We start from the raw sequence: 26,136 nt of genomic DNA, 5'->3' as shown, positions 1-26,136 counted from the left end.
TTGTATGCCCGTGACTTTCTGGCCTGCCTCTTCTGAACAGCTGCAGCAGTCCTGTTGGCCTCGCACAACTTGGCGCCTTTGTGCACAGCAGCACGCCATTTGTCACGGTCCACTGCAGAATCCTCCCAGGAGTCAGGGTTGATATCAAACGCTTTCAGAGAGACTTTCAGAGTATCTCTGAAGCGCTTCTTCTGACCTCCGTGTGATTTCTTCCCTTGTTGCAGCTCGCCATAGAAGAGCCTTTTGGGCAGCCGATGGTCTGGCATGCGCGCCACGTGTCCAGCCCAGCGAAGCTGGGACTGCATCAGGATGGTGAAGATGCTGGGAAGGGTGGCTTTTGCGAGCACCTCTGTGTCTGGGATCTTGTCTTGCCACTTGATGTTCAGTAGCTTCCTGAGGCATGTTGTGTGGAAGTGGTTCAGCTTCTTGGCATGTCGTTGGTACACTGTCCAAGTTTCGCAGGCGTACAGTAGTGTGGGGAGAACTACTGCTCTGTAGACCTTTAGCTTGGTCTCAAGACTAATGCCTCTTCTGTTCCAGACATTTGCACTGAGTCTACCAAAAGTTGCGCTTGCTCTTGCAATCCTGACGTTCATTTCATCGTCGATGGTCGCATTTCGTGACAGTGTGCTGCCAAGGTATGTGAACCGCTCCACCGCACTGAGTCTGACCGTTGACTGTGATGTTGGGCTCAACGTAGGGTTTCCCTGGGGCTGGCTGATGGAGAACTTCAGTTTTCCTCGTGCTGATGGTATTGCCGAAGTTCCTGCTGGCAGTGGCAAACTTGTCGACGCTGAGTTGCATGTCAGCTTCAGATCCAGCGTTGAGGGCACAATCATCAGCAAACAAAAAGTCTCTGATGATGTCTGTCATGACCTTCGTTTTTGCTTGAAGCCTTCTGAGGTTAAACAACTTGCCATCTGTTCGGTACTTTAGGCCGATTCCAACATCACCATCTCTGAAGGCATCAGTAAGCATTGCAGAGAACATGAGGCTGAACAGCGTTGGAGCCAGGACGCAGCCTTGCTTGACACCATTTGTGACAGCAAAAGGAGCAGATGTTTCGCCTTTGTCCTGGACTCGAGCCTGCATGCCTTCATGGAATTGACTGACCAAGGAAATAAATTTCCGAGGGCATCCGTACTTGGCCATGATCTTCCACAGTCCCTCTCTACTCACGGTGTCGAAGGCCTTAGTGAGGTCGACATAGGTGGAGAACAGATCAGCATTTTGCTCCTGACATTTCTCTTGCAGCTGCCTTGCAGCAAACACCATGTCGGTGGTTCCGCGCTCTTTCCGGAATCCACATTGGCTCTCAGGCAAATGACCTTGGTCAAGGTGTGCTGTGAGGCGGTTTAGTAGGATCCTGGCAAGTATCTTGCCTGCGATGGAGAGCAAGGAAATGCCCCGATGGTTATCACAGGCTTGCCGGTTCCCTTTTCGCTTGTACAAGTGAATGATAGATGCATCTTTGAAGTCCTGGGGGATCGTCTCTTCTTTCCACATGAGTGAGTACAGCTGATGGAGCTTCTCAGTCAGCACAGTGCCTCCATCCTTGTAGACCTCTGCTGGTATGGAGTCTGAGCCAGGTGCTTTGCCACTGGATAGCAGACGAATTGCTTTCTGGGTCTCAAGAGGTGTTGGCGGATCGTCCAGTGCTTCGTTGATGGGGACTTGTGGGAGACGGTCTATGGCTTCATCATTTATGGAGGAAGGGCGATTTAAGACACTGTTGAAGTGCTCAGCCCAGCGTTCGAGAATTTCCTCCTTCTCGGTGATCAAGGTATTCCCATCTGCACTGAGGAGGGGGGATGATCCTGAGGATGTGGGGCCGTAGACTTCTTTTAAGGCATCATAAAACCTCTTCATATCGTGCCTGTCAGCATATCCCTGGATCTCATCAGCTTTGTCACTCAGCCACTTATCCTGCATCTGGCGTAACTTTTGCTGAACAGTCCTGCGGATGGCATCGTACACATCCTTTTTTGATGTGGACCTTGGGTTGCTCAGGTAGGCTTGATGCAGACGGCGTTTCTCATCCAGAAGCTGCTTGATTTCATCACAGTTTTCATCAAACCAGTCTTTGTGCTTTCTAGTCATGGGTCCCAGGGTTTCTGAAGCTGTACTATAGATCAGCTCGCGCAGGGTCCTCCAGTCAGACTCCACATTCTGGTTATCCAGAGAGGCGGATTCCAGACGATCTTCCAGCAGCTCCACAAAGGACTGTTTGATGGTGATGTTTTTCAGCTTAGTGATGTTGAGCCGTTTTGGAGCCTTCTGGCCTTGGGGGCGTCTCTTGGGCTGGATTCGAATATTCAGCTTCGAGACTACAAGGCGATGGTCTGTCCAACACTCGGCACTGCACATGGTCTTTGTCACACGTACATCGTGCCTATCCCTTTTCCTGACGATGACATAATCGATGAGATGCCAATGCTTTGAGCGAGGGTGCATCCATGACGTCCTGTTACGGGTAGGGAGGCAGAAAACTGTGTTGGTTATCAGCAGTTCGTGCTCTGCACAGGTCTGAAGCAAAAGCAATCCATTTGGGTTGCAGTGGCCCACACCGTGCTTTCCAATCACTCCATCCCAGGAGATGTAGTCAGAGCCAACACTAGCATTGAAGTCCCCAAGAATGATGAGCTTGTCTGCTTTAGGGATAGCAGCAATGACAGAGTGAAGGTCCTCGTAGAACTTCGCCTTCACTTCATCCGGGTTGGTCATGGTTGGGGCGTAGGCACTGACAATGGTGAGGTGCTTCTGGCCAGATGCCAGTGGGAGTTTCATGGTCATAAGCCTATCGTTGACTCCCTTTGAGATTCCAGCTAGCTTGCTGCCAAGTGCTGTTTTTACTGCAAAACCAACGCCAGCCTCACGTCGCTCTTTGCTTCCTCGTCCACTCCAGACGAAGGTGTAACCAGATCCCCGTTCACAGAGCTCGCCTTCACCTGCAAGCCGAGTCTCACTCAAGGCTGCGATGTCAATGTTGTATCTGGCGAGTTCGGATGCAACTAGTGCCGTTCTCCTTTGGGGTCTGTCCGCGTTATCTCTGTCCAGGAGAGTCCTTATGTTCCAAGCACCAATGGTGAGAGGAACGATCCTTGTTTTTGTCTTTTCTTTCTTGTTGTTTTGACCGCTGATGTAGGGTCCCCGCCAGCCGCGGTATGCTGGCCAGGGTGATATGGAGCAGGCAATTTTTAGGGCACCTTTTCTAGCCCCTTCCTCATGCCAGGGAGGTGAGCAGTGCATTCCTAAAGAGGGCTGCTCAGACGCTCAGACGGCTGCCGAGCTCCATCGCTGCTCCTGTCGACGAAGAACGACCCTATGGCCTGAGCCGCCTGCGTGCAGGTCTGCGACTGCGACTGCCAGTGTACCCACACCTGTCGTTTCGTCGCTCGCCTGTCGCCACAGGACTTGGGGGTGATGAAATGATGAAGGATGAAAGTTCATTTTGGATGACTGATGACTTGCGCGATGAGTTTGTTTAAAGTGAAGAGGAGTTGCGCAACGTCAACCTCACTCTCTCGTCCGGGTCCACCAATTTCCAGTGGCAAGACTAAGTCGAGACGACTGGAGGATGAGCACGGATGCAGTGGATGACCAAGATATCCTTTCGGTGTCTCATCTTGTTCTCTGCACTCCACAGTGCGTTGCTGTAACCGCCTTCCTCTCCGTTGAACCGATAGGTTTCTTCCGCAGATTCTGCCGGATCCAGACTTTGCATGCATGGGTAGACACACCCCGGGGGCCAACTGCGTGTGGCATGCACACAGCACAGTGGAGCTAGATGGCCGTCGGTGGCTCTCCTGAGCCAACGCCCTTTTATGGATCTCCATAAGGGTGTCTAGCCACCCGCCTCACCAGTCCCGGAAGGGAGCGGTGGGAGTGCCGGTTTAGTCGCCGGCAACCCGACCCTGAACAGGTTGTACTGGATTACAGGTTACCAGTAGCAGATCTAATGACCTGACCTGGCTAACAGTCAAGAACTACATACAAAAGCAAAACAAACAAATGAATACACCTGTGTCTGTGTGTGTGTGTGCGTGCGTGCGCGCGCGCGCGTACATTCAAAAGAGTATGCAAATTCAAAAGATTAAGACCGACGTTTAGGAGCTAACAGTCAAGAACTACAGTCAGAAGCAGCAACAAAGAAACAAAACAATAGAAACTACAACTACACCCCCAGTTTGAAGCTGACTCCACCCTATAGAAGGAAACGGAAGAGGTTTTGATTTGTGTCCATTTGGTCCTATTCCCTCCATTGTCAAGAACGTCCTTCACTGTGAGGGCGATTGTGTTGTTGTGTTTTAAGGAATGAAGTTATTCAGTGTGTCCTTTATATCCACAGGCTTTGCGTCCACCGTCACTGTGTTGTGGTTTAATGAATGTAGTTATTCAGTGTGTCCTTTATATCCACAGGCTTTGCGTCCATCGTCACTGTGGTGTTGTGGTTCAGGGAATGGAGTTATTCAGTGTGTCCTTTATATCCACAGGCTTTGCGTCCACCGTCACTGTGTTGTGGTTTAAGGAATGTAGTTATTCAGTGTGTCCTTTATATTCACAGGCTTTGCGTCCATCGTCACTGTGTTGTTCAGGGAATGGAGTTATTCAGTGTGTCCTTTATATCCACAGGCTTTGCGTCCATCGTCACTGTGTTGATGTGGTTCAGGGAATGGAGTTATTCAGTGTGTCCTTTATATTCACAGGCTTTGCGTCCATCGTCACTGTGTTGATGTGGTTCAGGGAATGGAGTTATTCAGTGTGTCCTTTATATTCACAGGCTTTGCGTCCATCGTCACTGGCGAGTTTCACTCAGCAACACACACACACACGTGTGTGTGTGTGTGTGTGTGTGTGTTCAATTTAATAACTTTCTGGTTTTTTAGTTGGTTTTCATCTACCAGAAGGTTTGTGACCACTGACGTCAGAAAAGAAAAAGTAGCAAGACTCAAGTGTGTAGAAAAATACAATGTCTTTTGGAATACAGTAATTCTTTGTCATATATATATATATATATATATATATATGTGTGTGTGTGTGTGTGTGTGTGTGTGTGTGTTCTTCATTGATATCTTTTTCGAAACACACACACACACACAAACTATCCTAAACATGAAGCAAATCCAGACTTGTGACGGGAACATTATAGCCGACATTGATGACGTTTTTATTGGAGAGAAAACGGACATTTTTATCGGAAGCAGAGAGAAACGACGTGTTCTTTTGCCTGTGAAAACTACTTTGAACTGGTAGTTTGCGTCAAGCCACCATCAGGTAAGGAAGTGAGATGGGGCAATGATAAGACCGGTACATTTTTCAGGCCATCGTTTCGGGAGAGGTCAATATATCGTTCGACATATTTCGTCACCATCTTGTATTTCTGCTCTTGTATGGGGGTGGGGGGTCTTCTTCTTCTCCTTCTCCTCCTCCTCCTTCTCCTCCTCAGCTCTGTGAAGAGTCAGTGTAGCGCCGCACAGAGCTCTTCAGCCGATTCCTCCAGGTCTGTTGGTGGTGTCTCAGGTCGATGCAAATGGTTTTCCTGTCCATTCTACAGTGCTGTCAGTCCGTCGTTTGTTTTTCATATCTTTTTCTCGTCGTTTTTCAGTGTTTCGCTGGGTTTCTCGGGTTGTATCCGCGCTCCCGAATCAGTGAACTGCCTGTACTGTCATAAAGGATTGATGCTTTGTACTGAGTATTGAACAGACATAATCAGTGAACTGCCTGTACTGTCATAAAGGATTCATGCTTTGTACTGAGTATTGAACAGACATAATCAGTGAACTGCCTGTACTGTCATAAAGGATTCATGCTTTGTACTGAGTATTGAACAGACATAATCAGTGAACTGCCTGTACTGTCATAAAGGATTCATGCTTTGTACTGAGTATTGAACAGACATAATCAGTGAACTGCCTGTACTGTCATAAAGGATTCATGCTTTGTACTGAGTATTGAACAGACTTGTTCTACACTCCTCTGTCACACCCTCTGTATGTCTTGTCTGTCTGTTTCTTTCCCTCTGTATGTCTGTCTTTCTCTGTCTATGTCTCTGCCTGTCTGTCTGTCTGTCTGTCTCTCTCTCTCTCTCTCTCTCTCTCTCTCTCTCTCTCTCTCTCTCTCTCTATATATATATATATATATATATGTCTGTGTGTATGTGTGTGTCTGTTTCACTAGCCAATGTATACCTGTGGTGTTACATTGTCTCGTCAAAGCCTTCGTTTCTTTGTTTGCTTGTTTGCTTGCTTGTTGATTCACAGATGTATTTACTTATTCATGTCACAAACGCATGCCGGGACACACACACACACACACACACACACACACACACACACACACACACATATATATATATATATATATATATAGAGAGAGAGAGAGAGAGATGTTGGCATCCATGTATTCCACTCTGTGTGTGTGTGTGTGTTTGTGCGAGCGCGCTTTGTTGCAATGTGTCCGTGTCCATCTATGCATGTATGCTCAGGATGTCAGCACACAGTGAAAGCACAGAAGCAAAAAAAAGCACACCACCACAACCACACCCCTTACCCCCCTGTGTGTGGGTGACAGGTGTTGGTGGGGGCTCGGGACGGGGGCAGCCCCCCACTGACGGGCACGCTGACGGTGCGGGTGGTGGTGGCGGACGTCAACGACAACTACCCCGTGTTTGACAGGTACGCCTACAACGTCAACGTGTCGGAGACCACCAGGACCAACCACCCTCTGCTGCAGGTACCTGGCTGGGGAGGTGGAGGGGGGGGGTTCTGTGTCTTGGGGGGGGGGGGGGGGGGGTTGTGGCGTGTGACTGTCTGTGTGACTGTGTCTGTGGCTCTGGGTCTGTGTGACTGTGTCTAGGTCTGGGTCTGTGTGACTGTGTGTGGGGCTGTGTCTGTGTGACTGTGTGTGGGTCTGTGTGACTGTGTGTAGGTCTGTGTCTGTGTGACTGTGTGTGGGTCTGTGTCTGTGTGACTGTGTGTGTGGGTCTGTGTGACTGTGTGTGGGTCTGTGTCTGTGTGACTGTGTGTGAGTCTGTGTGACTGTGTGTGGGTCTGTGTCTGTGTGACTGTGTGTGGGGCTGTGTCTGTGTGACTGTGTGTGGGGCTGTGTCTGTGTGACTGTGTGTGGGTCTGTGTGACTGTGTGTGGGGCTGTGTCTGTGTGACTGTGTGTGGGTCTGTGTCTGTGTGACTGTGTGTGGGTCTGTGTCTGTGTGACTGTGTGTGGGTCTGTGTGACTGTGTGTGGGTCTGTGTCTGTGTGACTGTGTGTGGGTCTGTGTCTGTGTGACTGTGTGTGGGTCTGTGTCTGTGTGACTGTGTGTGGGTCTGTGTGACTGTGTGTGGGTCTGTGTCTGTGTGACTGTGTGTGGGTCTGTGTGACTGTGTGTGGGTCTGTGTGTGTGGGGCTGTGTCTGTGTGACTGTGTGTGGGGCTGTGTCTGTGTGACTGTGTGTGGGTCTGTGTGACTGTGTGTGGGGCTGTGTCTGTGTGACTGTGTGTGGGTCTGTGTCTGTGGGGCTGTGTCTGTGGGTGTGTTGTGTGTCAATGGACGTATGAGAGGGAAGACATGGTGCTATTTTTATGCCTAATTAATTTGAACTGTTTATATTATTATCAGCTGATGGTGCTTTTTAATTATCTGAAACTGTTATCGGTTTACAAACACAGTTTATGGTCTATATCATGCAGCTTCAGCTCTGCACTTGAAGGTAAACATGAATATTAGTAACATCATTGTATTCAGGAAAGGGGGTGTTTAGTTTCGAGAGAAAGGTGGGCATACAGTGGTATTGTTATGCCAGTTATTAATGCATATAAATACTTGGGAAATTGTTTCTCTACTAGACTTATTTTTTATGGGAGCATGAATACTTATTTGAAATCATTTGACTCACAAATTCAACCAATATTACAGTATGGTGCTGAGTTATGGGGACTTGATAAAGCAGCATTTAGTTGTGAAAAGGTACATTTATTTGTATTTAAAATATATTTAGGCATAGAAACACGAACACATAATGATTTTATATATGGAGAAACAAACAGGTATCCTATTTATATAATTCCAGTGATGAAGTGCGTTAAATACTGGCTAAAATTAGTGAGAATGCATGAGTCTAGGCTACCTCACAAAGCCTAAAAATGTAATTTGATCTGGATGCACGTGGTAAAACAAACTGGGCTACTAACATACGTTGTAAGTTGTACATGTTTGATTTGATTATTTGTGGCGTAACCAATGTGTGGAAGGGAGTGGTGAGTTTCTTCGGGTTTTCAAAGAAAGGTTAATCCTGTGTAGATGGCAAGAATGGGACTTCCATGTAAACAACAGTGAAAGATTTAATGTTTGCACTATACCTTAACTTTTTGCACTATACCTGATATCAAAACATATGTACTAATGAATCTAGACAGACAGTTGTGGTATACATTGCCAAGATTCAGACTGGGCATTTCCGAAATTGCTGAACATTGTTATCGTTATAGAATGCACAACGAGGCTGACTTAGTATATCCACTTTGCCAAATGGAGAAAGAAAATGAGGTGCACTTTGTTCTGTCCTGTCCTGTCTTGTATGATTTAAGAGTACAGTACATACCATTGAAATATTTCAAGTTCCTAAGTCAGTTTAGACTGTCGTTACTTATGACATCAACGCATGAAAAAACTATTAGAAGCCTATCAATTTATCTGTATATATCGTTTAAGCTCCGATCAATTCGAATGTCTTAGTGTATTAAAGCACGACTTACACATAGATAACGTGTATAGTTAACTTAACTGAGTGCTACTAACCAAGCATATATGAGATATCATTTAGCGTGTATCATGTATTATTTGGGTGTTTTAATGTCAGTTAAAACAGGTATGCTCCCTGATGTGAATTTAATATTACTTTGGTGAGGGGATCTTACTTTAAAGAAGGTATGGTATGTCCATGTTAGTTAAACGTATGTCATTTTACAATGCACCATGCGATGTCTATGAAGAATTTTGACACCCTTTCATAAGGGGCTATGGCCTATAAATAAATAAACCATTCATTCATTCATTCAGTCATTGATTCATTCATTCATTCATCTCTCTCTCTCTCTCTCTCTCTCTCTCTCTCTCTCTCTCTCTCTCCCCTACCCTTCCTCCCTCTTCCGCTAACTGTATCTTCCTCCCTCTTACCCCTCTGTCTCTCTCTTCCTCCCTCCCCCTCTCCCCCTCCCCACCACCATTCCTCCTGCCTCTCTTCCCGCTCCCTCCTCCCTCTTCCTCACTCTCTCATTCCTCCCCATGCCTTCACACCCTTCCCTCCCTCACCCTCTCCCACCCCCTCCATTCCCCCGTGCCCTTCCCCCTCTCTCCCCTCCCCATCCCCTCCCCCCCATCCCTCCACCCTCTCTGCCCCCCTCCCCCACCCCTTCCCCCTCTCTTCCCTCCCTCCCCAACACCCCCCTCCCCTATCCCCTCCCACCCCTGCCCTTCCCCCTCCCTCCCCTCCCTCCCCCATCACCCATCCCCGTGCCCTTCCCCTTCTCTCCCCTCCCTCCCCGCCCCCCTCTCCAAACCCAGTGTTTACGGGCCGTGCCTGTGATTCAGAATTTCTATGAGATTATGGCACGCGAAAATGGCCTTTCACTGAAATAGTTCTCTTAGCGTTCTTCCCAATATCTCTCTGTCTCTGTCTCTCACTCTCTCCCGCCTCTCTCTCCCTCTCTCTCTCTCTCTCTCTCTCTCTCTCTCTCTCTCTCTCTTCACACACACACACACACACGCACACACACATCGCACGATTACTCGCCGTGTGTGTGTGTGTCGAGCTCTGTTGACTTTAAAACTGTTTGCTTCAACATTCTTGGCTGTATTTGCTTGATCTCCTTCTTCTTCTTCTTCTTTTTCTTTCTTACACTTCGTCTTCTCCTCCTTCTCCTCCTCCTCCTCCTCCTCCTCCCATGCCTGTTCCTCCTCCTTCTATTCCTCTTCTCCTTGCGTTCTTTTGTCCCCATCGGCCTTCTACGACATGGTGCTTTTCTCTCCTGTGTTCTGTGTGTTTGTATAGAGATATAGATCTCTCTCTCTCTCTCTCTCTCTCTCTCTCTCTCTCTCTATATATATATATATATATATATATATATATATATATGTGTGTGTGTGTGTGCGTGTGTGTGTGTGTGTGAAAAGAGAGAGAGAGAGAGGCGGGAGAGAGTGAGAGACAGAGAGATATATATACCTATATCTCTATATCTATCTCTGCCTATCTATCTATATCTGTATGTATCCATATCTCTATCTCAAATCTCCCGGCTGTCTCTCTCTCCCTTTCTCTACCTCTCTCTTTCTCTCTCTATCTCTCCCTCTTTCCCCTCTCTCTCTCTGCTTCCCCCCCCCCTTTCTCTCTCTCTTTCTCGGCACTTTCTCCCCCCCTCCGCCCCCCCCCCCCCCCCCCGCTCCCGGCCCCTCTCTCTCCCCCCTTTCTCTCCCTCTTTTCCTCTCTCTCTCCCTCTTTCTCGGCTCTTTCTCCCCCCCTCTCTTTCTCTCTCCCTCTCTCTGTCTCTCCCTTTCTCTCTCTCTCTCCCCTCTCTCACGGCTCTCTCTCTCTCTCCCTCCCCCTCTCTCCCTTTCTCTCTCCCTTTCTCCCTTTCTCTCTCCCTTTCTCCGTCTCTCCCTCTCTCTGTCTCTCCCTTTCTCTGTCTCTCCCCTCTCTCTGTCTCTCCCTTTCTCTGTCTCTCCCCTCTCTCTGTCTCTCCCTTTCTCTGTCTCTCCCCTCTCTAAACGGCTCTCTCTCTCTCTCTCCCCTCTCTAAACGGCTCTCTCTCTCTCTCTCCCCTCTCTAAACGGCTCTCTCTCTCTCTCTCCCTCTCCCCCCCTCTCCCTCTCTCTCTGTGTCTCTCCATTTCTCTTTCTCTCTCCCCCTTCTCACGGCTCTCTCTTCCTCTCCCCCCCCTCCCTCCCTTCTCCCCCCTCTCTCTCCCCCCTCTCCCTCTCTCTCTGTGTCTCTCCATTTCTCTTTCTCTCTCCCCCCTCTCACGGCTGTCTCTTCCTCTCCCCCCCCCTCCCTTCTCCCCCCCCCCCTCTCTCCCCTCTCCCTCTCTCTCTTTCTCTCTCCTTCCTACTGTTTTTTTTTTTTTCTCGCTCTCTGTCACAATCCGTTTCACTTTCTCTTTAGCTTTCATTGGGTTTATTCCCTTGTTTTTATTTTCTATTTGGCTTCCCATTTGTTTGGGGTTTTTTTTGTTCTGTATGTGTGTGTGTGTGTGTGTGTGTGTGTGTGTGTGAGGGCGGGACGGGGGTAGGAATGAGGACCGGTGTAGCCCCTGGACCTGACTCCCTGCATCAGATTTCTACCCCCCCTCCCTGGACCTGACTCCCTGCATCAGATTTCTACCCCCCCCCCCCCCTCTCCCTGGACCTGACTCCCTGCATCAGATTTCTACCCCCCTCCCCCCTCCCTGGACCTGACTCCCTGCATCAGATTTCTACCCCCCCCCCCCCTGGACCTGACTCCCTGCATCAGATTTCTACCCCCCCCCCCCTGGACCTGACTCCCTGCATCAGATTTCTACCCCTCCCCCCCTCTCCCTGGACCTGACTCCCTGCATCAGATTTCTACCCCCCCCCCTCTCCTGGACCTGACTCCCTGCATCAGATTTCTACCCCTCCCCCCTCTCCCTGGACCTGACTCCCTGCATCAGATTTCTAACCCCCCCCCCTCCCTGGACCTGACTCCCTGCATCAGATTTCTACCCCTCCCCCCTCTCCCTGGACCTGACTCCCTGCATCAGATTTCTACCCCTCCCCCCTCTCCCTGGACCTGACTCCCTGCATCAGATTTCTACCCTCCCTGGACCTGACTCCCTGCATCAGATTTCTACCCCTCCCCCCTCTCCCTGGACCTGACTCCCTGCATCAGATTTCTACCCCCCCCCCCCCCGGACCTGACTCCCTGCATCAGATTTCTACCCCCCCCCCCCTCCCTGGACCTGACTCCCTGCATCAGATTTCTACCCACCCTGGACCTGACTCCCTGCATCAGATTTCTATCCCCCCCCCCCCCTGGACCTGACTCCCTGCATCAGATTTCTACCCCCCCCCCTCCCTGGACCTGACTCCCTGCATCAGATTTCTACCCCCCCCCCCTCCCTGGACCTGACTCCCTGCATCAGATTTCTACCCCCCCCCCTCCCTGGACCTGACTCCCTGCATCAGATTTCTACCCCCCCCCCCTGGACCTGACTCCCTGCATCAGATTTCTATCCCCCCCCCCCTGGACCTGACTCCCTGCATCAGATTTCTACCCCCCCCCCCCTCCCTGGACCTGACTCCCTGCATCAGATTTCTACCCCCCCCCCCCTCCCTGGACCTGACTCCCTGCATCAGATTTCTACCCACCCTGGACCTGACTCCCTGCATCAGATTTCTATCCCCCCCCCCTTCCTGGACCTGACTCCCTGCATCAGATTTCTACCCCTCTCCCTGGACCTGACTCCCCGCATCAGATTTCTACCCCTCTCCCTGGACCTGACTCCCTGCATCAGATTTCGGGCCACTGGTGTCGGCCCCTGAACACTCCTCCCCTTGGAGGGTTTTTTTTTTTTTTTTTTACAAGGCAGACCCGTTTTTCGTGTTGCTCCATCCCATTGGAATATCTTTATCGGAAAAGAATGTGTGCATTAACACGCATTGTTTGCCCTTTTGTGACACGTGGTCTCATATCAGGCAATGATAACAATAGTGTTAAGGACGTGGTGTCATATCAGGCAATGATAACAATAGTGTGAATGATGTGGTGTCATATCAGGCAATGATAATAATACAGTGTTAAGGACGTGGTGTCATATCAGGCAATGATAATAATACAGTGTTAAGGACGTGGTGTCATATCAGGCAATGATAACAATAGTGTTAAGGACGTGGTGTCATATAAGACAATGAAAACAATACAGTGTTAAGGACGTGGTGTCATATCAGGCAATGATAATAATACAGTGTGAATGACGTGGTGTCATATCAGGCAATGATTATAATACAGTGTTAAGGACGTGGTGTCATATCAGGCAATGATTATGATGCAGTGTTAAGGACGTGGTGTCATATCAGGCAATGATAATAATACAGTGTTAAGGACGTGGTGTCATATCAGGCAATGATAATAATACAGCGTTAAGGACGTGGTGTCATATCAGGCAATGAAAACAATACAGTGTTAAGAACGTGGTGTCATATCAGGCAGTGAAAAATAATACAGTGTTAAGGACGTGGTGTCATATCAGGCAATGTTTATGATGCAGTGTTAAGGACGTGGTGTCATATCAGGCAATGATTATAATACAGTGTTAAGGACGTGGTGTCATATCAGGCAATGATAATAATACAGTGTTAAGGACGTGGTGTCATATCAGGCAATGATTATAATACAGTGTTAAGGACGTGGTGTCATATCAGGCAGTGATAATAATACAGCGTTAAGGACGTGGTGTCATATCAGGCAATGATAATAATACAGCGTTAAGGACGTGGTGTCATATCAGGCAATGATAACAATACAGCGTTAAGGACGTGGTGTCATATCAGGCAATGATAATAATACAGTGTTAAGGACGTGGTGTCATATCAGGCAATGATAATAATACAGCGTTAAGGACGTGGTGTCATATCAGGCAATGATAACAATACAGTGTTAAGGACGTGGTGTCATATCAGGCAATGATAACAATACAGTGTTAAGGACGTGGTGTCATATCAGGCAATGATAATAATACAGTGTTAAGGACGTGGTGTCATATCAGGCAATGATTATAATACGGTGTTAAGGACGTGGTGTCATATCAGGCAGTGATAATAATACAGTGTTAAGGACGTGGTGTCATATCAGGCAATGATAATAATACAGCGTTAAGGACGTGGTGTCATATCAGGCAATGATAACAATACAGCGTTAAGGACGTGGTGTCATATCAGGCAATGATAATAATACAGTGTTAAGGACGTGGTGTCATATCAGGCAATGATAATAATACAGTGTTAAGGACGTGGTGTCATATCAGGCAATGATAACAATACAGCGTTAAGGACGTGGTGTCATATCAGGCAGTGAAAAATAATACAGTGTTAAGGACGTGGTGTCATATCAGGCAATGATTATAATACAGTGTTAAGGACGTGGTGTCATATCAGGCAATGATTATGATGCAGTGTTAAGGACGTGGTGTCATATCAGGCAATGATAATAATACAGTGTTAAGGACGTGGTGTCATATCAGGCAATGATAACAATAGTGTTAAGGACGTGGTGTCAGATCATTGCAGGGCATGGAGTGTTCCCCACTGGAGACTGTCCATTCCTCCCACACAATGTCTCCATGGGATTAACTTGGGGGGGGGGGGGGGGGGGGGGGGGGTCATTCTGAGGCTTGACACCGGACAGCAGAGCCAGTGACTGCTTTCGCCCTGATACATTTTCCTTGTGGCCGAGTTTGAAATGGAGAAATGGATAATCACATCATCCCCCCCCCCCCCCCCCCCCCCCCCCTTCTTTCTTTCTATCTAGTTGTCTTTCTTTCTTTCTTTCTTTCTTTCCTTCTTTCTGTTTGTCTGTCTGTTTGTCTGTCTGTCTGTCTTTCTTTCTGTCTGTCTGTCTGTCTGTCCTTCTGTCTGTCTGTCTGTCTTTCTTTTTTCTTTCTGTCTGACTGTCTGTCTGTCTTTCTGTCTGTCTTCTATTTTTACTCACCCATGTCTGCCTCGTTGTCTTCTCCCTGTCTCTGTCTCTGTCTCTCTGTCTCTCTGTCTAATGTTCCGCCTCCCTCCTTCCATTCCCCTGTATGTCCCTTCTTCCATCTCTCTGCCCCTCTCTCTCTCTCTCTCTCTCTCTCTCTCTCTCTCTCTGTCCCTCTTTCTCTGTCCCTCTCTCTCTGTCGCCCCCCCTCTCTCTCTCTCTGTCCCTCTCTCTCTGTGTCCTTCTCTCTTTCTCTCTCTCTATCCCTCTCTTTCTCTGTCCCTCTCTCTCTGTCCCCCTCTCGCTCTCTATCTCTCCCCCCTTTCTCTGTCTGTCTGTCTGTCTGTCTGTCTGTCTCTCTCTCTCTCTCTCTCTCTCTCTCTCTCTCTGTATATATATATATATATATATATATATATATATATATATTTTTATTTTTTTTTATACACATATATATATATATATATATATATATATATATATATATATTTGTCCCCCCTCTGTCCCGCGCTGTCTCTGTCTCTCTCTCTCTCTCTCCCTCTCTCTCTCCCCCCTCTCTCCTCCTCTCTCTTCCCTCTCTTTATTTCTTTTCTTCCCCCCCCCCCCCCCCCACGTGATTCTCCACATAATCGCATCCTCCCAGTTTCTTTCAACTGGAAATTTAAAAAGGAAAAGAAAAGAAGAAGACACATCGTAGCAGAGAAAAACCAATCTGCCTTATGCGTGTGCTTGTATGCTTCCTTTTTCTGTTTGTTTTCACTTCAGTGCTGTCTGTTTTGTTGTTTGTTTTCAGTTCAGTGCTGTCTGTTTTGTTGTTTGTTTTCAGTTCAGTGCTGTCTGTTTTGTTGTTTGTTTTCACTTCAGTGCTGTCTGTTTTGTGGTTTGTTTTCAGTTCAGTGCTGTCTGTTTTGTTGTTTGTTTTCAGTTCAGTGATGTCTGTTTTGTGGTTTGTTTTCAGTTCAGTGCTGTCAGTTTTGTTGTTTGTTTTCAGTTCAGTGCTGTCTGTTTTGTTGTTTGTTTTCAGTTCAGTGCTGTCTGTTTTGTGGTTTGTTTTCAGTTCAGTGCTGTCTGTTTTGTTGTTTGTTTTCAGTTCAGTGCTGTCAGTTTTGTTGTTTGTTTTCAGTTCAGTGATGTCTGTTTTGTTGTTTGTTTTCAGTTCAGTGCTGTCTGTTTTGTTTGTTTTCAGTTCAGTGCTGTCTGTTTTGTGGTTTGTTTTCAGTTCAGTGCTGTCTGTTTTGTTGTTTGTTTTCAGTTCAGTGCTGTCAGTTTTGTTGTTTGTTTTCAGTTCAGTGCTGTCTGTTTTGTTTGTTTTCAGTTCAGTGCTGTCAGTTTTGTTGTTTGTTTTCAGTTCAGTGCTGTCAGTTTTGTTGTTTGTTTTCAGTTCAGTGCTGTCAGTTTTGTTGTTTGTTTTCAGTTCAGTGCTGTCTGTTTTGTTTGTTTTCACTTTAGTGCTGTCTGTTTTGTTTGTTTTCAGTTCAGTGCTGTCAGTTTTGTTGTTTGTTTTCAGTACGAACTGCCTGTGTTGAGCAATGTTTTTAGGAGTTAGATATTGCGAGGAATGGTGTATGTTGGAATGTAATATTTCTGGAAAAGAGGATCATATTTTCAGCAGCATTTTGATGGACAAAGGGTCAGATTTGAAAGAAATAGAAAGAAATCAGAAGACAAAAAAACCAGCTTGCATGAAGGGATTGGTTGATACATCTCAGTTTTTTGTCGGCCTTCGTGTCAAAGTCTGTGTCTCTGTTTATCTCCATATACCTCTGTATTTCTGTCTCTTTCTCTGACACACCGTGTCTTTTCTCTGACTCACTGTGTCTTTCCTCTGACACACCGTGTCTTTTCTCTGACACACCATGTCTTTTCTCTGACTCACCGTGTCTTTTCTCTGACACACCGTGTCTTTTCTCTGACTCACTGTGTCTTTTCTCTGACTCACTGTGTCTTTTCTCTGACACACCGTGTCTTTTCTCTGACACACCGTGTCTTTTCTCTGACTCACTGTGTCTTTTCTCTGACACACCATGTCTCTTTCTCTGACACACCATGTCTCTTTCTCTGACTCACCGTGTCTTTTCTCTGACACACCATGTCTCTTTCTCTGACACACCATGTCTCTTTCTCTGACTCACTGTGTCTTTTCTCTGACACACCGTGTCTTTTCTCTGACACACCGTGTCTCTTTCTCTGACTCACTGTGTCTCTTTCTCTGACTCACTGTGTCTTTCTCTGACTCACTGTGTCTCTTTCTCTGACTCACTGTGTCTTTCTCTGACTCACTGTGTCTCTTTCTCTGACTCACTGTGTCTCTTTCTCTGACTCACTGTGTCTCTTTCTCTGACTCACTGTCTCTTTCTCTGACTCACTGTGTCCCTTTCTCTGACTCACTGTCCCTTTCTCTGACTCACTGTGTCTCTTTCTCTGACTCACTGTGTCCCTTTCTCTGACTCACTGTGTCCCTTTCTCTGACTCACTGTCCCTTTCTCTGACTCACTGTGTCTCTTTCTCTGACTCACCGTGTCTTTTCTCTGACACACCGTGTCTTTTCTCTGACTCACTGTGTCTCTTTCTCTGACTCACTGTGTCTCTTTCTCTGACTCACTGTGTCTTTCTCTGACTCACTGTGTCTCTTTCTCTGACTCACTGTGTCCCTTTCTCTGACTCACTGTGTCCCTTTCTCTGACTCACTGTCCCTTTCTCTGACTCACTGTGTCTCTTTCTCTGACTCACTGTGTCTCTTTCTCTGACTCACTGTGTCTCTTTCTCTGACTCACTGTCTCTTTCTCTGACTCACTGTGTCCCTTTCTCTGACTCACTGTGTCTTTCTCTGACTCACTGTCCCTTTCTCTGACTCACTGTGTCTTTCTCTGACTCACTGTGTCTTTCTCTGACTCACTGTCTCTTTCTCTGACTCACTGTCCCTTTCCCTGACTCACTGTGTCTCTTTCTCTGACTCACTGTCCCTTTCTCTGACTCACTGTCCCTTTCTCTGACTCACTGTCCCTTTCTCTGACTCACTGTGTCTTTTCTCTGACTCACTGTCCCTTTCCCTGACTCACTGTCCCTTTCCCTGACTCACTGTGTCTTTCTCTGACTCACTGTGTCTTTTCTCTGACTCACTGTCCCTTTCCCTGACTCACTGTCCCTTTCTCTGACTCACTGTGTCTTTTCTCTGACTCACTGTCCCTTTCTCTGACTCACTGTCCCTTTCCCTGACTCACTGTGTCTCTTTCTCTGACTCACTGTCCCTTTCCCAGACTCACTGTCCCTTTCTCTGACTCACTGTCCCTTTCTCTGACTCACTGTGTCTTTTCTCTGACTCACTGTCCCTTTCCCTGACTCACTGTGTCTTTCTCTGACTCACTGTCCCTTTCTCTGACTCACTGTGTCCCTTTCTCTGACTCACTGTGTCTTTCCCTGACTCACTGTGTCTTTCTCTGACTCACTGTGTCTTTTCTCTGACTCACTGTCCCTTTCCCTGACTCACTGTCCCTTTCTCTGACTCACTGTGTCTTTTCTCTGACTCACTGTCCCTTTCTCTGACTCACTGTCCCTTTCTCTGACTCACTGTGTCTCTTTCTCTGACTCACTGTGTCTTTCTCTGACTCACTGTGTCTCTTTCTCTGACTCACTGTCCCTTTCCCTGACTCACTGTGTCTCTTTCTCTGACTCACTGTCCCTTTCCCAGACTCACTGTCCCTTTCTCTGACTCACTGTCCCTTTCTCTGACTCACTGTGTCTTTTCTCTGACTCACTGTCCCTTTCCCTGACTCACTGTCCCTTTCTCTGACTCACTGTGTCTTTTCTCTGACTCACTGTCCCTTTCTCTGACTCACTGTCCCTTTCTCTGACTCACTGTGTCTCTTTCTCTGACTCACTGTGTCCCTTTCTCTGACTCACTGTCCCTTTCTCTGACTCACTGTGTCTTTCTCTGACTCACTGTGTCTTTCTCTGACTCACTGTCTCTTTCTCTGACTCACTGTCCCCTTCCCTGACTCACTGTGTCTCTTTCTCTGACTCACTGTCCCTTTCTCTGACTCACTGTCCCTTTCTCTGACTCACTGTCCCTTTCTCTGACTCACTGTGTCTTTTCTCTGACTCACTGTCCCTTTCCCTGACTCACTGTCCCTTTCCCTGACTCACTGTGTCTTTCTCTGACTCACTGTGTCTTTTCTCTGACTCACTGTCCCTTTCCCTGACTCACTGTCCTTTCTCTGACTCACTGTGTCTTTTCTCTGACTCACTGTCCCTTTCTCTGACTCACTGTCCCTTTCCCTGACTCACTGTGTCTCTTTCTCTGACTCACTGTCCCTTTCCCAGACTCACTGTCCCTTTCTCTGACTCACTGTCCCTTTCTCTGACTCACTGTGTCTTTTCTCTGACTCACTGTCCCTTTCCCTGACTCACTGTGTCTTTCTCTGACTCACTGTCCCTTTCTCTGACTCACTGTGTCCCTTTCTCTGACTCACTGTGTCTTTCCCTGACTCACTGTGTCTTTCTCTGACTCACTGTGTCTTTTCTCTGACTCACTGTCCCTTTCCCTGACTCACTGTCCCTTTCTCTGACTCACTGTGTCTTTTCTCTGACTCACTGTCCCTTTCTCTGACTCACTGTCCCTTTCTCTGACTCACTGTGTCTCTTTCTCTGACTCACTGTGTCTTTCTCTGACTCACTGTGTCTCTTTCTCTGACTCACTGTCCCTTTCCCTGACTCACTGTGTCTCTTTCTCTGACTCACTGTCCCTTTCCCAGACTCACTGTCCCTTTCTCTGACTCACTGTCCCTTTCTCTGACTCACTGTGTCTTTTCTCTGACTCACTGTCCCTTTCCCTGACTCACTGTCCCTTTCTCTGACTCACTGTGTCTTTTCTCTGACTCACTGTCCCTTTCTCTGACTCACTGTCCCTTTCTCTGACTCACTGTGTCTCTTTCTCTGACTCACTGTGTCTTTCTCTGACTCACTGTGTCTCTTTCTCTGACTCACTGTCCCTTTCCCTGACTCACTGTGTCTCTTTCTCTGACTCACTGTCCCTTTCCCTGACTCACTGTGTCTCTTTCTCTGACTCACTGTCCCTTTCCCAGACTCACTGTCCCTTTCTCTGACTCACTGTCCCTTTCTCTGACTCACTGTGTCTTTTCTCTGACTCACTGTCCCTTTCCCTGACTCACTGTCCCTTTCTCTGACTCACTGTGTCTTTTCTCTGACTCACTGTCCCTTTCTCTGACTCACTGTCCCTTTCTCTGACTCACTGTGTCTCTTTCTCTGACTCACTGTGTCTTTCTCTGACTCACTGTGTCTCTTTCTCTGACTCACTGTCCCTTTCCCTGACTCACTGTGTCTCTTTCTCTGACTCACTGTCCCTTTCCCAGACTCACTGTCCCTTTCTCTGACTCACTGTCCCTTTCTCTGACTCACTGTGTCTTTTCTCTGACTCACTGTCCCTTTCTCTGACTCACTGTGTCTTTCTCTGACTCACTGTCTCTTTCTCTGACTCACTGTGTCTTTCTCTGACTCACTGTATCCCTTTCTCTGACTCACTGTGTCCCTTTCTCTGACTCACTGTCTCTTTCTCTGACTCACTGTGTCTTTCTCTGACTCACTGTGTCTTTCTCTGACTCACTGTGTCTTTTCTCTGACTCACTGTGTCTCTTTCTCTGACTCACTGTGTCTTTTCTCTGACTCACTGTGTCCCTTTCTCTGACTCACTGTGTCTTTCTCTGACTCACTGTCTCTTTCTCTGACTCACTGTGTCTTTCTCTGACTCACTGTGTCTCTTTCCCTGACTCACTGTGTCTTTTCTCTGACTCACTGTGTCTCTTTCTCTGACTCACTGTCTCTCTTTCTCTGACTCACTGTCCCTTTCTCTGACTCACTGTCCCTTTCTCTGACTCACTGTGTCTTTCTCTGACTCACTGTCTCTTTCTCTGACTCACTGTCCCCTTCTCTGACTCACTGTCCCTTTCTCTGACTCACTGTGTCCCCTTCTCTGACTCACTGTCTCTTTCTCTGACTCACTGTGTCTTTCTCTGACTCACTGTCCCTTTCTCTGACTCACTGTGTCTTTCTCTGACTCACTGTGTCTTTCTCTGACTCACTGTGTCTTTCTCTGACTCACTGTCCCTTTCTCTGACTCACTGTCCCTTTCTCTGTCTCACTGTGTCTTTCTCTGACTCACTGTGTCTTTCTCTGACTCACTGTCCCTTTCTCTGACTCACTGTGTCTTTCTCTGACTCACTGTGTCCCTTTCTCTGACTCACTGTGTCTTTCTCTGACTCACTGTCCTTTCTCTGACTCACTGTGTCTCTTTCTCTGACTCACTGTGTCCCTTTCTCTGACTCACTGTCCCTTTCTCTGACTCACTGTCTCTTTCTCTGACTCACTGTGTCCCTTTCTCTGACTCACTGTCCCTTTCTCTGACTCACTGTGTCCCTTTCTCTGACTCACTGTGTCTCTTTCTCTGACTCACTGTCCCTTTCTCTGACTCACTGTGTCTTTCTCTGACTCACTGTCTCTTTCTCTGACTCACTGTGTCTTTCTCTGACTCACTGTCCCTTTCTCTGACTCACTGTGTCTTTCTCTGACTCACTGTCCCTTTCTCTGACTCACTGTGTCCCTTTCTCTGACTCACTGTCCCTTTCTCTGACTCACTGTCCCTTTCTCTGACTCACTGTGTCCCTTTCTCTGACTCACTGTGTCTTTCTCTGACTCACTGTGTCCCTTTCTCTGACTCACTGTGTCCCTTTCTCTGACTCACTGTGTCCCTTTCTCTGACTCACCGTGTCGCTACTTCCCTGTCTGTCCTGTTCATCTCTACCTGTCTCAGTGTGTGATAAACCGTTTGTATCCTCAGGCAGCAATGTGCTTTTCTCTGATTTTTCTATCTCCGTCTTTCTTTCTTTCTTTCTTTCTCTTTCTGGTTTTCTTTTTTTTCTTTCTCTGTTTCGTTTTCGTTAAAATGCTGACATAAAATATGTATGTCATCACTATGGAGCCTCTGAATTTCTTCTCCTCTTCATCCCCATAATCATCCTCCTCTTCCTTCTTTCTCTCCTCCTCTCTCCATCTCCTTCTCCTCCTCCTCATCCACCTCCTTTCTTTCTTCTTCCTCCTCCTCATCCACCTCCTCATTTCTCTCCTCCTCCATCTCCTCCTCCTCTTCCTCCATCCCCTCTTCCTCCACCTTTTTCTCCTCCTCATTCTCTTCCTCTTCTCAGCGGGCGTTGAGAGGAGAGGTGTGAGAAATGTGGCCATTTGAGGATCACAGGGAATATGATGATGTGGGTGTTCAGCATGTCTGCCTCGGCGTGTCGCCCTTCCACTTGTCTGCTCTGCCCTGCCTCTCTTTCCATCTGTCTGTCTGTCTCTCTCTCTCTGTCTCTGTCTCTCTCTCTCTGTCTGTCTCTCTGTCTGTCTCTCTCTCTGTCTGTCTGTCTGTCTCTCTCTCTCTCTGTGTCTCTCTCTGTCTGTCTCTCTCTCTCTCTCTCTCTCTCTCTCTCTCTCTCTGTGTCTCTCTGTCTCTGTCTGTCTGTCTGTCTCTCTCTCTCTCTCTCTCTGTCTCTGTCTCTCTCACCATCTTTCCAAGTTTTCCCAGACACCCCTTTCTAACGTCCTCCCTTCATTCTTTCTCTCTTTCCCATCTGTTTCTCCTTCCCTCCCTCTTTTTTCTCCTTCCTTCCCTTCCTCCTCCCCCAACCCACGTCTTCCCGTCCTACCGACAAGACAAGACAAGACAAGACAAAACAACTTCTTTGTTAACGAGGGTGTAAGATGAGCAAAGCACGGACATTTTTTTCCTCTCCTAGTTTTACACCAAGGCTGCTGTGCAGAGGTACAGGCAGAGGGCGCCAGTAGATTGACAGGAGCGGCCCCCCCCCCCCCCCCACCCACCCCCGTCCCTCCCGTCCCTCCCCGCCCCGCATTCCCCGTTTCTCTTCCCATTATCCATTTCTGCCTCCACGCAACTCTGCACCTCCTTGCCCCCATCTGATATCAACATGATGCTGTGTACAGGTGAAGGGCGCCTTACTGACAGCTTCTCCAAACTGCAACCGTCCTCCCTCCTCCCTTCCTCCCTACCTCCCTCCCTCTCTCCCATCCACCCCAAGCACCATCATCTCCGCGGCCCCCTCAACACACACACACACACCCTGTAACACCAGAACTGCTGTGTCAGATGTGGACCGGGTGTCCAGACGGGGGTGTGACGTGCCGATTCTCCAAGCTTCGGTCAGACCCCTCCCCTCCACCCCCTTCCATCCCCCCACCCCCACCACCACCACCCACACACACACCCCTTTCAACAACACCACTGTTGCTGTGTATAGGTCCACCAACCCTCCCCCCTTCCCCCCTCGCCCCCCTTTCTCAATAACACCACTGTTGCTGTGTACAGGTCCACTAACACACACACACACCTTTCTCAACAACACGACTTGCTATGTACAGGTCCACTAACACACACACACACACACACACAGCGGTGTTGTTGAGTACAGGTCCACCAGCACACACATACGTGTACTCAAGGCCTGACCAAACGAGTTGGTTTTATTGCGCTGCCTGTCAGACATCTACCTAGAAGATGTGGTGTAGCGTGTATGGATTTGTCGGAACGCAGTGACTGTCCCCAGAGAAGTGGAGTGACCGTGAGGACTGTGTGCAGGTGCACGCGGAGGACGCGGACGTGGGCCCCAACGGGAACCTGACCTACCGCTTCTCCAAGCTGCAGCCCAAGGAGGTGCTCAAGCTCTTCACCATGGACGGCGTGTCGGGCAAGATGTTCCTGGCGCAGAGGTGGGTGGGGGTGGTAAGGGGTGTGTGGGGTGTGGAGAGGGTAGGGGTGTCCCCCGTGAGGATGCCGGGGGTCTTTCCCTATAAACAGCATCCCCACCTTCTGGAAATTCTGTGCTGGAAATTGCCTCTTTTCTGTCACTCTCTCTTTCTGCCTTTTTTCTTCCTTCACAGTGGTCTCCTTTTTCTGTGATCAGAAACTCTGGGGAGAGCTGGACAGTACAAGGTCTTCAGAGAAGAAGCCCCCCTCAGTCAAGTGTTTCGGCCCTTAACTCCTTACACTAGTGGTGGGGGGGAGTGGTGGGGGGAGGGGAGTGGGGGGAGGGGAGTGGAGTGGTGGGGGGAGGGGAGTGGTGGGGGGAGTGGTGTGGTGGGGGGAGGGGGAGTGGTGGGGGGAGTGGTGGGGGGAGGGGAGTGGTGGGGGGAGGGGTGTGGTGGGGGGAGGGGGAGTGGTGGGGGGAGTGGTGTGGTGGGGGGAGGGGTGTGGTGGGGGGAGTGGTGTGGTGGGGGGAGGGGGAGTGGTGGGGGGAGGGGGAGTGGTGGGGGGAGTGGGGAGGGGAGTGGTGGGGGGAGGGGGAGTGGTGGGGGGAGGGGAGTGGTGGGGGGAGGGGAGTGGTGCGGGGAGTGGTGGGGGGAGGGGGAGTGGTGGGGGGAGAGGGGAGGGGAGTGGTGGGGGGAGTGGTGGGGGGGAGTGGGAGTGGTGGGGAGGGGAGTGGTGGGGGGGGGAGTGGGAGTGGTGGGGGGAGGGGAGTGGTGGGGGGAGGGGGCAGGGGTGGGGTGTGGGTGGGAGGGGAGGGGTGTGTGGGGGGTTGTGATGGGGGGAAAGGGTAAGAGGTGTTGGTGGATTTTGGTGGTGTTAGCGTGGCGTGTTTTTTTTGTTGTTGTCTGTGTGTGTGTCAGTGTGTGTATGCATGTGCGCGTGTATAAGTACTTTAAAAAGATGAAGATATTTTATTAATGAATTATCCATTACACTTGGTAAAAAAATGGAATTCCAAAAGTAAAATGCAATAATGAAATCTCTTTGAGAGAGAGAGAGAGAGAGAGAGAGAGATTTGCTATGAGGGCCTGCCTTGTGTCCTGCCGTCCTTTGAAAGGTTTAAATGGTTCAAACGAATAACCACTGTTAAGCTGTGGACCGTTTCTTTGTCCCGAATCAGCAAAGAAAGAATAAGAAAAACCATGAAAACATATAGCCAATAATGCAAATTAAAACAAAAGAAATGTATTCAAGACTTTAACTAATCAAGCAGAAAACCGAGAACAAACGGTAAAATAAAAGCTGATTTAAGACCACAAAAGAAAGAAAAATGGGAAAAGGTATTTTAAAACTATTTCTTTGGGGAGGAACATATTTTGCAAGAACGCCAAACAAAAAGAAATTGAAAAAAACTACGCAAAAAGCAAGGAGAGACATTTAACACCACGATGTGAAACCGAGGAAGAAAGAAGAAAAGTGCAGAAAGATTCAAGACCGCCCAAGAAAGGCCTGAAAGGAAAAGAGGAGTGTGAGGAAAAGAGGAGTGTGAGGAAAAGAGGAGTGTGAGGGTTTAAAGAGAAGCAAAGTGAAGCCCAAAGTGGCCAGATGTTTCACATGTCGTCAGCTCCAATCGTCAGCCACTCTGTATGCCAGCTGACCACGCGCACAGCGTGCAAAAAGCCATCCCTTCGCTGTCCACGTTTTAGGAAATAAAAACAACAAACGTTCTGCTTTCTCCAACTTTTTTGTATGATATCGTTTTAACTTATAGGGTTCGTGTGTGTGTGTGTGTCTGTCTGTGTCTGTGTGTGTGGTTGTGTGAATGTGAGGAAGAGAGGGAGGTGAAACGTTCTTTGTTTAGAAAGGTCTTTTCTTTTACATTTTAATTACTTTTTATTCTACACAGCATGCTCGAATATTGACAGAAAGAGAGAATGCACGCGCGTGTGTGTGTGCGTGCTTACTTACATATATGTGTGTGCGCATTATGTTTATACTGTTCGCTGTGTGTGTATGTGTCTCTCTTTGTTGACGTGGGTACAATGCTGTCCATCCCACAAACGTAACGTGTGTCCTCCATGTGACAAACGTAACGTGCGTCTCCGTGTGACAAACACATCGTGTGTCCTCCGTGTGACAAACGTAACGTGTACTGTCAGCGTGGAGAACCAGACGGGCCGGATCTTTGAACTGGTGGTGGAGGCCACTGACCACGGGTCGCCGCCCAAGGTGTCACGTGCCCTGGTGCGAGTGCGAGTGCTGGACACGGTGAACAGCCGGCCGGACATCATGGTGGACATCCTGAGGTCCAGTGCCACGGGACAGTCCGAGGTCAGTCAGGGGAAGTGGGGGGTGGGGGCAGTCAGGGGGGGTGGGGGCAGTCAGGGGGGGTGGGGGGTGGGGGCAGTCAGGGGGGGTGGGGGGTGGGGGCAGTCAGGGGGGATGGGGGTGGGGGCAGTCAGGGGGGGGTGGGGGGTGGGGCCAGTCAGGGGATGTGGGGGGTGGGGGCAGTCAGGGGAGGTGGGGGGTGGGGGCAGTCAGGGGGTGGGGGGCAGTCCATGTCAGTCAGGGGGGTGGGGGTGGGGGCAGTCAGGGGATGTGGGAGTGGGGGGCAGTCCAGGTCAGTCAGGGGAGTGGGGGGGGGGGTCTCAACATAACATGGCTCCG

The 26,136-nt window shown here is 48.7% G+C and overlaps 1 protein-coding gene across 2 annotated transcripts in view; it reads left to right on the top strand.

The window, feature by feature from the left end:
• The window catches only part of LOC143298873 (protocadherin-1-like), a 118,439-nt gene that overhangs the window by 41,925 nt on the left and 50,378 nt on the right, over positions 1 to 26,136 (top strand). For both annotated transcript variants that reach the window (XM_076611877.1, XM_076611875.1), the window contains 3 exons: positions 6,571 to 6,732; positions 23,362 to 23,492; positions 25,629 to 25,800. In XM_076611877.1, coding sequence (XP_076467992.1) covers positions 6,571 to 6,732; positions 23,362 to 23,492; positions 25,629 to 25,800 — 465 coding nt within the window. The remainder of the gene's footprint in view (positions 1 to 6,570; positions 6,733 to 23,361; positions 23,493 to 25,628; positions 25,801 to 26,136) is intronic.

Source organism: Babylonia areolata, chromosome 24 (assembly GCF_041734735.1).
Source record: "Babylonia areolata isolate BAREFJ2019XMU chromosome 24, ASM4173473v1, whole genome shotgun sequence".
NCBI lineage: Eukaryota > Metazoa > Mollusca > Gastropoda > Neogastropoda > Buccinidae > Babylonia > Babylonia areolata.
Note: the sequence above shows the minus strand (reverse complement) of the source record. Positions and strands in the feature narration are given on the sequence as shown.